We start from the raw sequence: 14084 nt of genomic DNA on the forward strand, positions 1-14084 counted from the left end.
ACTTCTTGGTTCTGTTTTTATTTCTAGGATAAGGTGTTGCATATATGGAACAAACCTGTAAATTAAAACAGGTTTTTTAATTCCTAATGAACTAAAGAACATTTCCAGAGCCCATCTTCTAAAAAATGAACATAATAATCTGACTTAAAATATATTTGCATGCCTGCAGAGTGTGTGGAAAGAGAGATAAAGACAGAATGAAATAATTAGTAATGCTAAAATCAAAACTCGTTATCAGTGTCCTCCAGCAAAACAGATTCAAGAGTAACAGAGAAAACAGAAAAAATATGAGCCACTGTCAAAGATTATATTGGAAAGCACAGTTATATAGCTCAGGAATTTCGAGTCATTACATACATTTAATACATCACTTCTTTTCTAAGTAAGAAAACATGACTTTAGTTAGCTGGTGGGCTAAAAACACTGCAATCCTCATTCACAGATTTTTAGCTATGAAACACGAAATTTATCTGTGAGGACAGAGAAACTGTGAAAAGCTACTAGAAAAGGTTATGTTTATCAATTTTAAAACCATCTTCCATAAAGAACCTTAAAGTATAGTTAAGACTGAATGATTTAAATATAAGAACACAAGAGCTCCCTATTTTTAAAAAAATTTTGGAACAAAAAACCCACAGATTAAAGAGTGTTAAGGCTTATATTTGAAGTCACAAATATAAGAATAATATAGAAGAAATGATATGTTTTATATCTGCATCCAAAAGCTCTTCCAAAGGAAACTGAATTTTAAAGTAAAAATATGCTACCATAAAAAATGAGTTTAACCAGAAATCATAGACATCTAAAGTTCTAATTTTATTTCTTTTCTGCATAACAAATTTAGAATTCTAACAACTGAATTAAATAAACACCTATCAGATGATTTACATTAAAATAAACTGATTAACAACAACAAAAAATGATTTTTCCCACAGCAGGAGTAGTATATTTATTGTGCTGAAATCATGTAGCAGGGAATGAATAGCTCTGGGGAACCAATACACAATGTTCACAAAGATTTACAAATCTCTAGTCATTACACACTGAGCAGCAAAAATAAAGTGTTGAATCCTTTTAGACCACCTACTGTAGGTGTTGCAAAGTTTCTGTACTTCTCATCACCACAGGCCTTTGGGGTAAAAGTGTGTAATTTTACTACACAATAATTTATAGTTTACAAAATATTTTGAAATAGTTTGTTTGTACAAACATTCTGCACATGCAGTTCTGACATGTTGCCAAGATACTTAGAAATATTCATGCCTTCTTGTCACATTTTCTATAATGACCCTTCAGTAACATCCCCTAACAAACTAACCTATGAAGTAAAACATACAAATTCTCTTCCCTAGTGAATTTAAGTTGTTTGCTTGTATTACATGAAATACTTCATTTGAAAATAACAAACTTCATTTCATAGTTCCGATTACTCTTTTATTTATTTTGTATTTTAACAACTACACCTATAAAATCAAGCACTGAATTAAATCTTTAGCACCAAGGAGTCAAGAATATTGCACCAAAATGGGTTTATACTTCATACTTATTAATAAATAAGATCTTGCAACTTAGTCCTTCCTAACTAAGTCACAAGGAAAATATCAATCCAAAATTCAACACATTGAAAGGGAAGGATAGTTCACAGAAAATTTTGATGTAACTTGAAAAAAAAAATAGTGGAATTGAAAGTTAATATGTTTAAAATTTACATTAGAGGACTCCTTGATTTTTTTAATTTAAATTTATTTAATTTTAAATTTCTTTCCAACAGAAGAGGTAGGTATATTTCCACATATGAAAAACTGGTAACAGCCACAAATCAAAATAAGGAAACCTGATATAAATCATCACACTCTCTTGTAACTTAAATAGCACATAAATGTAACTATTTTATGATGTTACTAATGAAGACATGTTGTTTCATGTTCCACTTGGACAATAATCTTAATTTTCATAATATATTTCTCATAGTAGAAGGAGTATTCAAAGGCTACCTGTTCATCACAAAAATTGCTTCCCGCAGTGATTTGTGCCACAAGTCATGGTGACCTATGAGCCACCAGACAGGATTTTACTGTAATTCTTTCTTATTTTCACCAACACCATCATCATCAAACCTCTAAGAGTCTACAGAGATCAGCAGATTTTAAAAATTTCATTACAGTCAAAAGGGTGTATTCAGAGTAGAGGTGGAGAAGTTCGACCATTCCAGCCAGCAAATGAATTCAAATGTGCAAATTTAAAAGTATCTGCATTTCTAGCTTTGAACCAGAAAATGTAAAGTAGCTGATTTAAATCAGTAGGTAGTCACTAATTTAACCAAAAAATTCCTAAAGACTGTGTTTCTGTGATGGTCTAAAATTCAGACTTATAACGAATGTACATGACATACATGAAAAATCTCATCTGATGTGAGCAGAGGGAGAGTCTCCAAAGACCCATGATGATTGCTTTGGTCTGGACATCAAAGCTAATAAAAAAAATGTTCAAAAATAAAACATCTGGGTATTGTATTAAACACTTTACTCAGTCTAAAAGTCATTAGTACATAGAGCACATTTGCTTTTCTCCCCACCTTCAAACCCTCATTTGCTTGTTTTCCCTGAAATTTTATATGAAATGGGAACTTCCTTACTGTCAACAACAGTTAAGACCCAGTTCAATTTACTCTCCTTTTGCTTTTCCATTTCTCTGCTTTTTCCCATTTTCTATCTCTAGCTGTTTTTCTGATCTGTTCACACCATTTGCTGAAATACCATTCACAGCTGTTTTTCCAGTTTTTGATTTCTTAGGCTCTTTGTATGTCCGAACATAGAAATTAAGAAAGAGAAATATGAAGCTGATTGCATAGACAATTAGAGCCCAGTGCATCCATTTGGGGAAGGGACAATCAGTATAAAGAGACAATGCTGTATGCCCGATGGTCACATGGAATTGAACCTGAAAAACAAAAACAACATAGAATATATTTAATCAGAACAGTAAACAACTTCTAAAAACAACAGAATATTCCATGTAGCAAACATAAATCCAAATTTGCCAAGCTATCCAAAGTTGAATAGTTCTCCAGCTGCTATGGCTGGCTCCTTCTCAATTAGTTGGCAGCTCAAATGCCATCTCCCTTAGCAAGGGCTTCCCAACCACCTGAAGTAAAGTAACCTCTAGCAACTGGCTTTCTCAATCTATTCAGCCAAAGGGTGTTTTTGGTTTTGTTTCTTTTTCTTTATAACAGTTACAACTATCTGAAACTGTTTTTATATATTTTACTTCTTTATCGTCCATCTGTATTATTCATATTGGAACTCCAGAGGGAAGGGCTTTTTTTGCTCATTGATGATTCAAGCCATCAACACAGTGATGTGTGCACAGTGTCTGGATTCAGTGAATACTTGCTGCATAATGTTATGTAATGAGAGGGAACATCAGTGGTTTACAAGAGGAAAGTAGTAGTATTATAAACACTTCAATTTTTCTTAGGCTCCCACAATGCAGTTTGATTTCTTTCCAAAGAATTTTAAGCAGGTCCATATACTTTTAAAAATAAACTTACCAAAATTGTTCGTTATTAGCTTCTTACAGAATAGGAGGTACGTAAATTTTGTATTTGAATTAGCACTATATACCTTTAAAAACTAAGATTCCGATAAAAATTTAGAAAACATTTAGGAATAAATACAAAAAAAGAAAGATTATCACTTTCAACCTTAAGTTTTTAAATGCAGAAAGGCCAAAATTGAGATACTTAAGGTAATATAATAATTTTAAAATTTGATACATCAATATATGAAATGTTTAAGATGTAAAGATATGAATTCCATGGTGTTAATAAGGGCTAATTTTTACAAGATTAATGTACATGATGTGCTTTGAAGGAATTACTGTGGGAACTTTTGGTTTAGAAATTAACAGTCCTTCACAGAATTAATATCCTATTTGTAGTGGGCAATTGTGGTTTCTCTTTTAAAGAAAACATTACCAATGCTAATTATTTTATTAAATATTAAAAACAAACTTATTCCATGGAGATCACAAATTTTTTCAGACTTTTTAAAACTTTCCATGGCAAACTTCAGACTTTTAAGACCTTCTGGTTTCGCATTGTTCTTTAGAACCCGTATCACTGAAAAAGGGTGTGTACGTGGGTGTGGTTGAATATGGGATCATTCAAGGAGAACCAGGTGCAGAGTCCAGCAAAATAGACAGAAATAGTTCACCTGATTTTTGTTATTTCTTCATTTTCTTGGGACCACTTACTAATTAGCAGGAAAAATGAATTACACAAACAGTATAAACAGCTCACACAAAAAGCTGGAGGAAGCTTCCTGTAACATTTTAGTTACAAATGAATTCTTCACTCCCTGCATTCCCCAAAGCTGTGTTTCCTGTTCGGTTAGCTCGCTGTTTAGCAACTTAAGATGGCGATGGATAATATTTCCAAACGTGATTTCACTGATAAAACTGTGTACATGCTATGATTAAAGCAAATTATAATACATGCCAAGGCTTAAAGAATAGTTTTTGAATGTTCAGTCTGATAACAGGGTAGTGCAGCTCAGGATGTTACACTGATGCACCCAGATGCTGTGAGAAGTCCTACTAAGGGTACATGCTGAAAATTGTCTGGTCTAAACACTAGTGTTTAAAAATACCTGGTTCTATTCGCTAAACACTGGGTTTTAGAGAACTAAGAAGAGATCTATAGTCCTTACTTCCCTTCCTTTTACCACTGTGGCTCAGTCCCGTCTTTTCAACTTTTTTTTCTAAATGTATGGCATCAATAAATCAAGGACTGAAAATGGAAATGGAATATTTAAACAAGCACAGGATGAAGAGAGGTAATAATAAAATTTTAGGATGAAATATCACTTGAGAAAAATTTTCAATTATTTTTCTAGTCATACATGAGTCTACAAGAGTCTATGGAGTTTGTAGGGTGTTAAGATATTTAATCTTTGATTTCACAGATTTTTTAAACAATGTTTCTCTTTAGAGAGAAAGTGATATGACTAAGTTTTTAAAGGTCATTACAAGAGAACGTAGCTGTGACCAAGCAAGTCTCTGAATAGATAGTTTATAGCCAAGCAGTCTCAACTCCTAAGGCCGGAGGGCAAAGAAAGTTAATTTTGTAATAGAAAATTTTCTAAAACAATTTGGTCTTTTCCAATTAATAAAATTCAAAAATTTTCAGTGTTTCACCAGAACAAACTTCAAAAGTATTTAACTCACCAACTGCAGCATGGTCAGATATCGTTTCCACCAGAGATACTTCTGAATCCATGGGCCAAATGCAGTTAACCCATAGTATGAGTACATAATCACATGAATAAAGGAATTCAACTGGGCTCCAAAAAATGCTTTAGGAAAACAAGAGGAAACATTGTAACAGAGAAAAAATATTATAAGGCTATAAATATTTGGATATAAAATAAATGAGTCTATATTATTTTCTAACATTTAATCGACTGCAGATTAGAAACAGAATTATTTAAAGTAGTATTAATAGAAAATCTAGTTCGTAAAAAGTTTAGGTTTGGGTTTTTACTATATAAATAAACATGTGCATTTCTCAAATGGAAAGGACTTTCAATGTGGCAAGTTTAAATTTCCAAGTTTTCAAATGAAACACTCCAGTGAGCTTAAGTAGGCCCTAACAGAACTATTGTCCATATTGCTTTTAAATTTTACTATTTGGGGAGGGAAAATCTTTAAGTAGATTGTAAATGCTCCATTATTGCCTTTAGATGGGCCAGTTACCTATCCAAACAATACAGTACTTATTTCTTAGTTTTTAAAATAGTTTTAAATATAATAACATTACAAACATGGAATAAAACATAAATTACACAGAGAGTCCAGTCAGTCTAAATCAATGGCTTCTTTTTCTCTCTAGAATATTAATTAAATGAAAGTGTTCAATAAATCATAAAATGGCTTAAGAGTCAGTTTGAATTTGCCAATTTTTCTTTGAAAATTATACAGTTTTACTTTATACTATTTTAAATTGCTCCCCAATAATAACTTATAAGTGTGAATTCCTAAGCTGCCAGTTACCATAGTGACAGTGGAAAGTAGCAAGATGAACTGGACTGTAATGATGAGTATACCCTTGGTCTTAACCACAGGGAATGGTCTGTTTCCAGCTCACTGACATGAATCATCCTGAAGCTACAGGCATCTAAAAATATCAAGGGACAGATCTTGGCCAAATTGTGAATTCACTGTCTTGAACATTAACAAAGCTATATACAAATTTCATGTGCATAAGAAGCAACAGGATCATTTAAAGTCATTTTAGAGTAGGTGGGGCTTTGGGCTTGGACTGAAGATGGGGTCTTCTACCGAGAGGTTGTATCTTGGTTTTCTTTGGATCAGGATTACTACTTCTGAATGTTCATTAAATTATTATTTTCTACACTTAGCCTAGTTTATGCCCATTTCTTGGAGGAGGCTTTAGATGTTAAAGCAATTACAGGTCCAAAAAAAAATTAAAGTTTTATTTTCTCAAAATTCTTTAAAATGAAATTAACACAGAAATGATTTACCATAAAAGAAAGTTAAATCACAGACCAAGTCAAATTCCCAGATTCCCATTATTTTCCACCCAACACAATTACTATGTAATTTAATACATGCATATACATTCCTGAAAATACTTACCTTGTCCCCCAGCCACCCACTTAATTCCAATCCACCACAATGTAAACATTGTACAGTGATGATATACATGAAGGAAAGACACTTGGTTGTTTTTCTTCCTTAGGATAAAAAACACTGTGTCCAAATACTCAACTCCTTTAGATACAAAGTACCACCACAGAGCAGCAGCTATCTGTAAAAAAGAAAAAAGCAGGTTATAAATACCAGAAAAACACTGTATGGTTTTGTACACATTGCAAATAAGTGCAAAATAATCTTCACTGCACAAAATGTACAAGGCATGGACTTATTTTTACCTAAGTGGGCTTGAAACCTAAGCATAGGGGAAAAAATGGAAAAGAAAGGGTCCAAAACTACGTATCTATACAGTACTAATAATTAAAGAGAAAAGGTTCAGTCTTCAAATAGCTGGATGTCACATAGTGTCAAAATGTTGAACGTAGGGCTAACACACTTGCATTGCTATGTTTTTCAATTTTGTTGAGAAACTCAGATGTTTAATTAATAAAGATATTTTGGTTGCTCATTCCTAGCCAACAGCACACTTTAGATATACTTGCAAGTAGATCTGTTTAGTAACTTGTCTGTATCAGATTCTGTCTCTATCATTTTAATGTAAGGCCCTGATCACAGCAGCTTGTATCAGGCAGTGAAATCTTTAAGATGGTAAATAGAAAGAAATAAAAATAATTATGTCCTAGGTCATAAACATAATGCTGCTTACATGCATGAATCTTTTCTTCTCCTGGCTTCTAATTAAGATGTCAGATAGTTCAAAAAGATTACATTAAAATTTCAAGTTTAAGGATCCAATGACAGGTTACCTCTGTGAACATGTTGTAAAATATGTTTAAAGGGGGTGTAAGGGTAGTTCAGTGGTAGAATTCTCACCTGCCATGAAGGAGACCTGTGTTCAATTTATGGCCCGTGCACTTTTCAAAACAAACAAAAACCCAAATAAGCAAACAAACAAACAAAATTCAACAAATGGTGCTGCAATAATGGGTTACTGACATGGAAAAAGAACGAAATGTGACCCCCACCATACAGCATACAAATATATATATTTTAAAGAATCCTATGGTAACAGTAACCTAAACTTCACTTTCATATATTAAGTGTTTTTATGACAAGTTTACTATGCACAAATAAGGCAGTTTGTAACTGAAATTTGTTTATACACCCTTGTCAGGAGCTTAACAGAGTCAGTCATAGTCAGGTATTTTAGAGTTGAAAGATTTCTTCCTCTTTTTATACCTGCCTCTGTTAGACATCGTGGTTTTTGTTTGTTTGATTTGCTTTGGTTTTGGTTTTAGTTTTGAAAAACAAAACTACAATTTCAAAGTGTGTGCAAAGAGTCTCAAAGAGAAAGGCCAAAGGAAAAATACTCTGATATTCACAGGTTGAAAATTATTTGCTGATTTCGCTTGAATCATAATACTGTTGAAAGGCAAATTGGTTGAAAACAGGCTTGAGACAGTTAACTATCCAATATTAGTGTAAATTAAATAAAATGACTATTTTGGCACAGGAAAACTTTTATAGAAGGTAACACATGTCTTATTTTCCTCCCATCTGGGCCTCTAAACTAGCCATAATTCATATGTAATAATCAACAATTCCCCTCCTTAGCTTGTAAACTGCATTAGATATATTTGAAATGGCTACACCAAAATAAAAAGTGATACTTTTTGGTCACATAACAGATGAATAAAAAAAAAATGATTCTCTGAGTAAAATATTTATTCTATTGTATCTAATAAATATTATAATTATTAGCTTTTATTATTGAAAAAACTAAATTTCTATGTTGAAACTGAATAACTCATATAGTATATTACAATTTGATGTAATTCTTATAACATGAAATATCCTGAAAAATTCAAAAGCATTAATGTTTTATTAGTTGTGAGTGACCATATACTAATTATATATGTCTTACCTAAATCCATAACATCTTCTAATGTGAGGTGGTGTATTAAGAAAATGAAAAAGTTTGGAGAAGCTTCCAGAATTATTCACTCTTAATGTAACATAAAAGTTCAAAAAAAACTAGCTTCTGACATGCTTTAGACCTACAGATTTTCTACAGATTTACTATAAGAAGTTAGTTTTCATTCAGCAAACTGAAGATTTTGGTTAGTTGGGGAAGCTTCAATGGGGGAAATACTGGAAGGGATTCCATGCACATTAGAGGGCAAATAACATCCACTATTAATATTTGCTAACTGAGTTTGATAGGTTTAAATTCTGACAGTGGAATGTGATTTAAATTTTTGTTAGTAAGGTAATAAAATATCAGTACATTAAGAAAATAATATAGGACTTTACCAAGAATGAACTGTTACTGATTTACAATTATAATACGAGAGCATGCATATGTGTATAAAATGCATCTTTTGCTTCCTAATTTAACAAGAACTAACAACCATGGAAAAACACAATCTCTTTAGATATTAGATGAGAATGTTCCAAAATACCTGAATCTCTCCCTAGAAAAATAAAATGATAAATTAACTAGTTATAAGTACTAGCTCTCATACTATATTAGAGTCACACTTCAGTTGCATAACATTTTAATTGGGTGAGTTGTTCTAAACAAAGCTTAGTTTAATTTGTATGTGTATGTGTGTGATGGGGCAGGGTGATGAGGAAAAGAAAAGAGGGAGGAAAGAGGAAGGAAATTTTCAAATACAATCTGCTACAAATCTCGGCTTCTTTATCCTACTAGATTTCTGTCTTTCACAACAGCTAGTTGTTTTTTTTAAAAAAAATTAGCAGTTTAGGCATGGAGTGTAGGCTTACAATTCTCAGAGCGATATTTTAAAATTTATCCTAAACATACTAATATACTTTCTCAGCAAAGGAATTTTTTTAAGACGTCAAACTCTTCTCTCTTTTCCTCTTCCTCAAACCAAAGAAGTAAAAGCTCAGGAGGCTCTCTGGTGATGTGGTTATCAGAAGAAAAATTTTTCCTAGTGCACAAATCCTAAATGAAGTAGTCCCACTAAATCCCTCTCAGTCTACATCACAGGACTTAATTTCTTCTTAACCATTTTTCACATGATTTTTGTGAAATCCCTACTAGAATGTCCACTCCATGAAGGCAGGGACTTTGGCTGTCACCAGTGGCCCACATCACAGCATCTGCTCATAGCAGGTACTCCACACTATATTTACTGAATGATAAAATTAACACAACAATCAAAGGGGTGATTTTTCATCAGTACCTAAGTCTTCTAATACAGAAATGAAATTTTAGACATAAAATGGAAAGCATATTTAAGCCATTTGGATCTTGATGAATGCTGGCATTTACACTGTCCAAATCCCATTCCAGAAAGGTATTTTTTCCTAGAGAAGCTACTACCATATACATATATTTTATGTATTTTATATATGTGTAAATTTTTTAAACGTGTTATATGTAACTTTTACACATGTTATATGTAACTTTTATTATGAACCACGGTACACAAGAGGAGTTCAGCAAATACTTAAGAAAATTTTTAGGATAATCTGTTGTTTCTTATACTTGAGTAAAATGATAATTTTACTAATATAAGTGACCAAAAAATAAAATACTATAACATTATATTAGTAATGGTTATTTTTCTGCAAATATAATAAAAACTGAGTTGATATCTATACAAATTTACTATGTTTAATTTACTATATATTACATAGTTCAAAAAACTTCTGTTTTTGCTCAGACTTTCTTAAATTAATCAAACCCTCTTTATGGGTTTCTATTCTTAATCAAAACCAATAAAAATGTAAAATAATTTATTTATACTGAATATGGAACCTCTATCTTTTAAAAATGAAAAATAAAAAAGAAGCGTACTGCAGTAATCAAACACATATCACTCTCACCCATCAAATGAAAGAACACACCGGATGTATGAAAACAGATTTTCATTTACGTACGTTTAAAGAAAAACAGGTTTTACTGACTCTAAATATCCAGCATAATTTCACTTCCAAATTAAAGTATACTTCTTCATATACAGAGGCCTATTCAATTAAATCTACTTCTACTGATTAACAGTATTTTTAATGTACTCACCCTGACTTCGTTGACATTATCAGAATAATCCACACTCTGGCAGATGTAGCTATATCCTGCATTATACGACCCCATAAATAACTGGAAAAAAGCAGTAATACTTGAACTAACATTTCAGTAAGATATTTATTAAAGTCACTAAGTACAGTATACACTTTCAAATTATTTTTAAAGCAATATGTCCTAAAAAATTTTTCAAATGTTCTAAATAGTAAAAATTCTAAATCATTAAGCATTGAATGCATCAGAATTTCTAAGTTACCATGGTGCATTTTTTTCTATTATTGAAATCTCAAAAATCAAAAGTAACTTTTGGATCAAGACAGCAGCTCTATAATATTAAGAGGAATTTTTATTATCATGACTTAATGGCTGTAAGAGTTGATTTCTACTTTTGATCCAGGGTGGTCTGCAGCTAACAAATAAGGTGAAAGTATCCAAATAGATTTTTTTATGAAGTTGAGATTGTGTAGATTAAGTTGCCAAAGTATTATTTTTTAGTTTTTAGGAGAGTTACTGTTTATTTTCTTACCATTGCTAGTCCAGTTCTCAGGGATCACAGAGAATTTAAAACTCTGAGAAATCTCTTAGAAAACAAATTCCTTATACTCAGACAACTTCAAAAAGAGCCATTTTAACTTCTAGCCTTTAGGGGTTCCATTCGAAACATCACTGAGCATTTGAGCATTTGCCGGACCCCAGAAACGTTCATGATGATTAGGAGCCACAGCTGTACGATAGGTAATTTTATACCTTAATTCATTTTAGTTCCAATCCAAAATTAAAAGAAGCCTGCCCATGCCAAAAAAAAGACATTATGTAACAGGATTTAATTTGCCACCAGTATTTTACATTTGCATATTCTGATCGTCATCAAGCCTTGAAACTGCTGGGAATACAAATTACAAATAAATAGCTGCTACTGTTTCCTGAGTTCTTAATATGTGCCAAACACTATGCAAAGGTCATCTCACTTAATTCTAATAATGACCCTAAAAGGTAGGTTTTATTTTATGGATGGGGAAAACTGAGGCTAAAAAAAGTTAAATAACATCTAACGTTAAAAGACCTAATAAGGGTTATAATATCAGAATCTAGAGAGTTTGATGCAAAATTCCGTTTTAAACAACTGTTCATACTTTTTATACTGGTTTTGTACATGCATATTTTATTATTGTACATATATATATTTAAAAATGCAACTTCTTAAGCATAAGTTGGATTTTATCTTTTAGGTGTCCTAAAATGAAAAATGTCATTAATACAAAATTTACTTCTAAAGTAGCTAAAAATTATCTTGTACAATATTACAATCATGGTTTCACCCATTATCATTTTTTAATTCCCCAGAGTTATGGGAAATTAAACCTTAATAAACCTACCTCTCTGAAGATAAAAAGATTAAGCAAAACCATTCCAAAATTATACAGAATGAGCACTAAGCGCATCTGAAAAGGTTCCCGGTCCTTCATCCACTTTGGGCCCAGCCACACGAACAGGAGATAGAGGGCACTTATACTCAGGGTTGGCCATGGAGACTGCATCAGAGGCCAATTTTCCACACGTTTATCTACAGAGAGAACAAAATAACATAAAATTCATTAATTAATACAGGTTTCTAAAATGAAATTATTAGGATTATAATGCTTCAACTTAATTCTCTAATTTGACCAAATACAGATCACTGTTCTTCGAATCCTGATAAAAATACACAGTTAAAAATCAAAGACAAGAATCTGTTCTACAATTAATTGTTGTGATGTGCTTTGAAATTTATTGCTTCTTGGTATTTATGTTACTTTTTCACAAAAAATTAAAAAAATATTTCTTCTAGCCTCCAGTATTTTGGAGCAGCTAGAATGAAAAATCTGAAATAGTGGAATGGTAACCCATAACAAACTCTGAAATCTGTTCTGTATCTACTTGTTGAAGTGCACTTTGAAAGTCATTGCTTTTTCTTTCTTTTCATTGTATATACGCTATATTTAACAATAAAAAACATTTTAAAAAATCAAAGACATGAGACTGATTCTGGTGAATAACATTTAAAAATTGTTTTGGGTGGTGTGACAGTGGCTCAGTGGCAGAATTCTTGCCTGCCATGCTGGAGACCTGGGCTTGATTCCCAGTGCCTGCCCAGGCCAAAAAAAAAAATGTTTCATTACTTATATCATAGCCTATGTTTTATAAAGAATCTAGAGAACAAGGACAACAAACAAAGGTTACTAAAACTATAGGAAATAGTCCTGGTAGGAAAAGAGAAGAAAAGACTTCCCAGACAGAAAATAAGTATTTTAAGGAGATATGGGACTTCCATACTAAACATGTAAAAGTAATCAGTGTGCAGTTTGGAAACTGCTCTCTATGTCCCTTCCTAAAGCAGCAAAGAATTATAGACTCAAGAGGTGTGGGGCAATGCAAGCCATTCCCTCGAATGTTTAATACAAGGATAAAGTTATATCTGTCTGGGAGGATTAAGTTGGAGATCATTACAAATCTATAATTTATTTAAATGGTAATCACCATATTATTCAAGATAGTTTTCTAATTTTTTCCTTGAGAACACGTCCTTTTTTTTTTTTTTTTTAACTCTATGAATAACCAAGATGTTAGTAAGATGGCATAGCTGACTTTTTGTGAAAGGCATTGTGCCATTATGGTCTTCTCAGTGATTGCTCACTTTTCTTTAATGTCCTATTATCCTTCTATGATCACATCTTTTTTATGTCAAAGCCCTCATTAAAACATGGATGCTTATCTACTTAGATCTTTATTTTTCCATATTATAAAAAAAGATTTAAGACAAGCCCCATTCTACTTCAGGTCACAGGAATTGCTATGGTGTCCTATTCTTACTCACAAGATATAGGACAGATATTGTTTTCTCTATGAGTTTGATACAAAGAGCAAAAGTATTTGGTTGACACTAACATAGGCCAATAGACGAGTAAAACTGTGGAGGATAAGAAATGATAGAGGTATCAGAGACAGCTAGACTGGATGAGTAAATAGACCAGCTGAGTCCTAACGCTGGCTCTGCTTCTGTGTATAGTACCTTACAGGCATGGTCTCACTTCAGTGTCTTCAGCTGTAAAATCTGAGGCAAGAAGGTGCACTAGCTTAGTCCTTCTTCAAGTTTAATGAGCAAAAGAATGACCTGGATACACAGTTAAAATGCAGGTTCTGATGCAGTAGGTCTGGAATGTGGCCCGTTTCTAGGAAAAGCCTACATTTCTAAGAAGTTATGCCTATGCCATCATTCCATGGACCAAATGGATTCCCCTTAGGGTTTTTCTTTTAACTTTTGTGTGCCCTATAAAGTTCATTGTCCTTTACTGCACAGCTTTCTCTAGGGAAA

The 14084-nt window shown here is 32.3% G+C and overlaps 1 protein-coding gene across 1 annotated transcript in view; it reads right to left on the reverse strand.

Moving 5' to 3' along the window:
- Nucleotides 1-920: 920 nt before the first annotated feature.
- The window catches only part of ELOVL4 (ELOVL fatty acid elongase 4), a 36036-nt gene continuing 22872 nt past the window's right edge, over nucleotides 921-14084 (reverse strand). The window contains exons 2-6 of the mRNA XM_077162301.1: nucleotides 12109-12296; nucleotides 10727-10807; nucleotides 6658-6829; nucleotides 5227-5354; nucleotides 921-2940 (exon numbers count right to left, since the gene is read on the reverse strand). Coding sequence (XP_077018416.1) covers nucleotides 2665-2940; nucleotides 5227-5354; nucleotides 6658-6829; nucleotides 10727-10807; nucleotides 12109-12296 — 845 coding nt within the window. The 3' untranslated portion in view covers nucleotides 921-2664. The remainder of the gene's footprint in view (nucleotides 2941-5226; nucleotides 5355-6657; nucleotides 6830-10726; nucleotides 10808-12108; nucleotides 12297-14084) is intronic.

This window comes from Tamandua tetradactyla, chromosome 5 (genome assembly GCF_023851605.1).
Source record: "Tamandua tetradactyla isolate mTamTet1 chromosome 5, mTamTet1.pri, whole genome shotgun sequence".
NCBI classification, from domain to species: domain Eukaryota; kingdom Metazoa; phylum Chordata; class Mammalia; order Pilosa; family Myrmecophagidae; genus Tamandua; species Tamandua tetradactyla.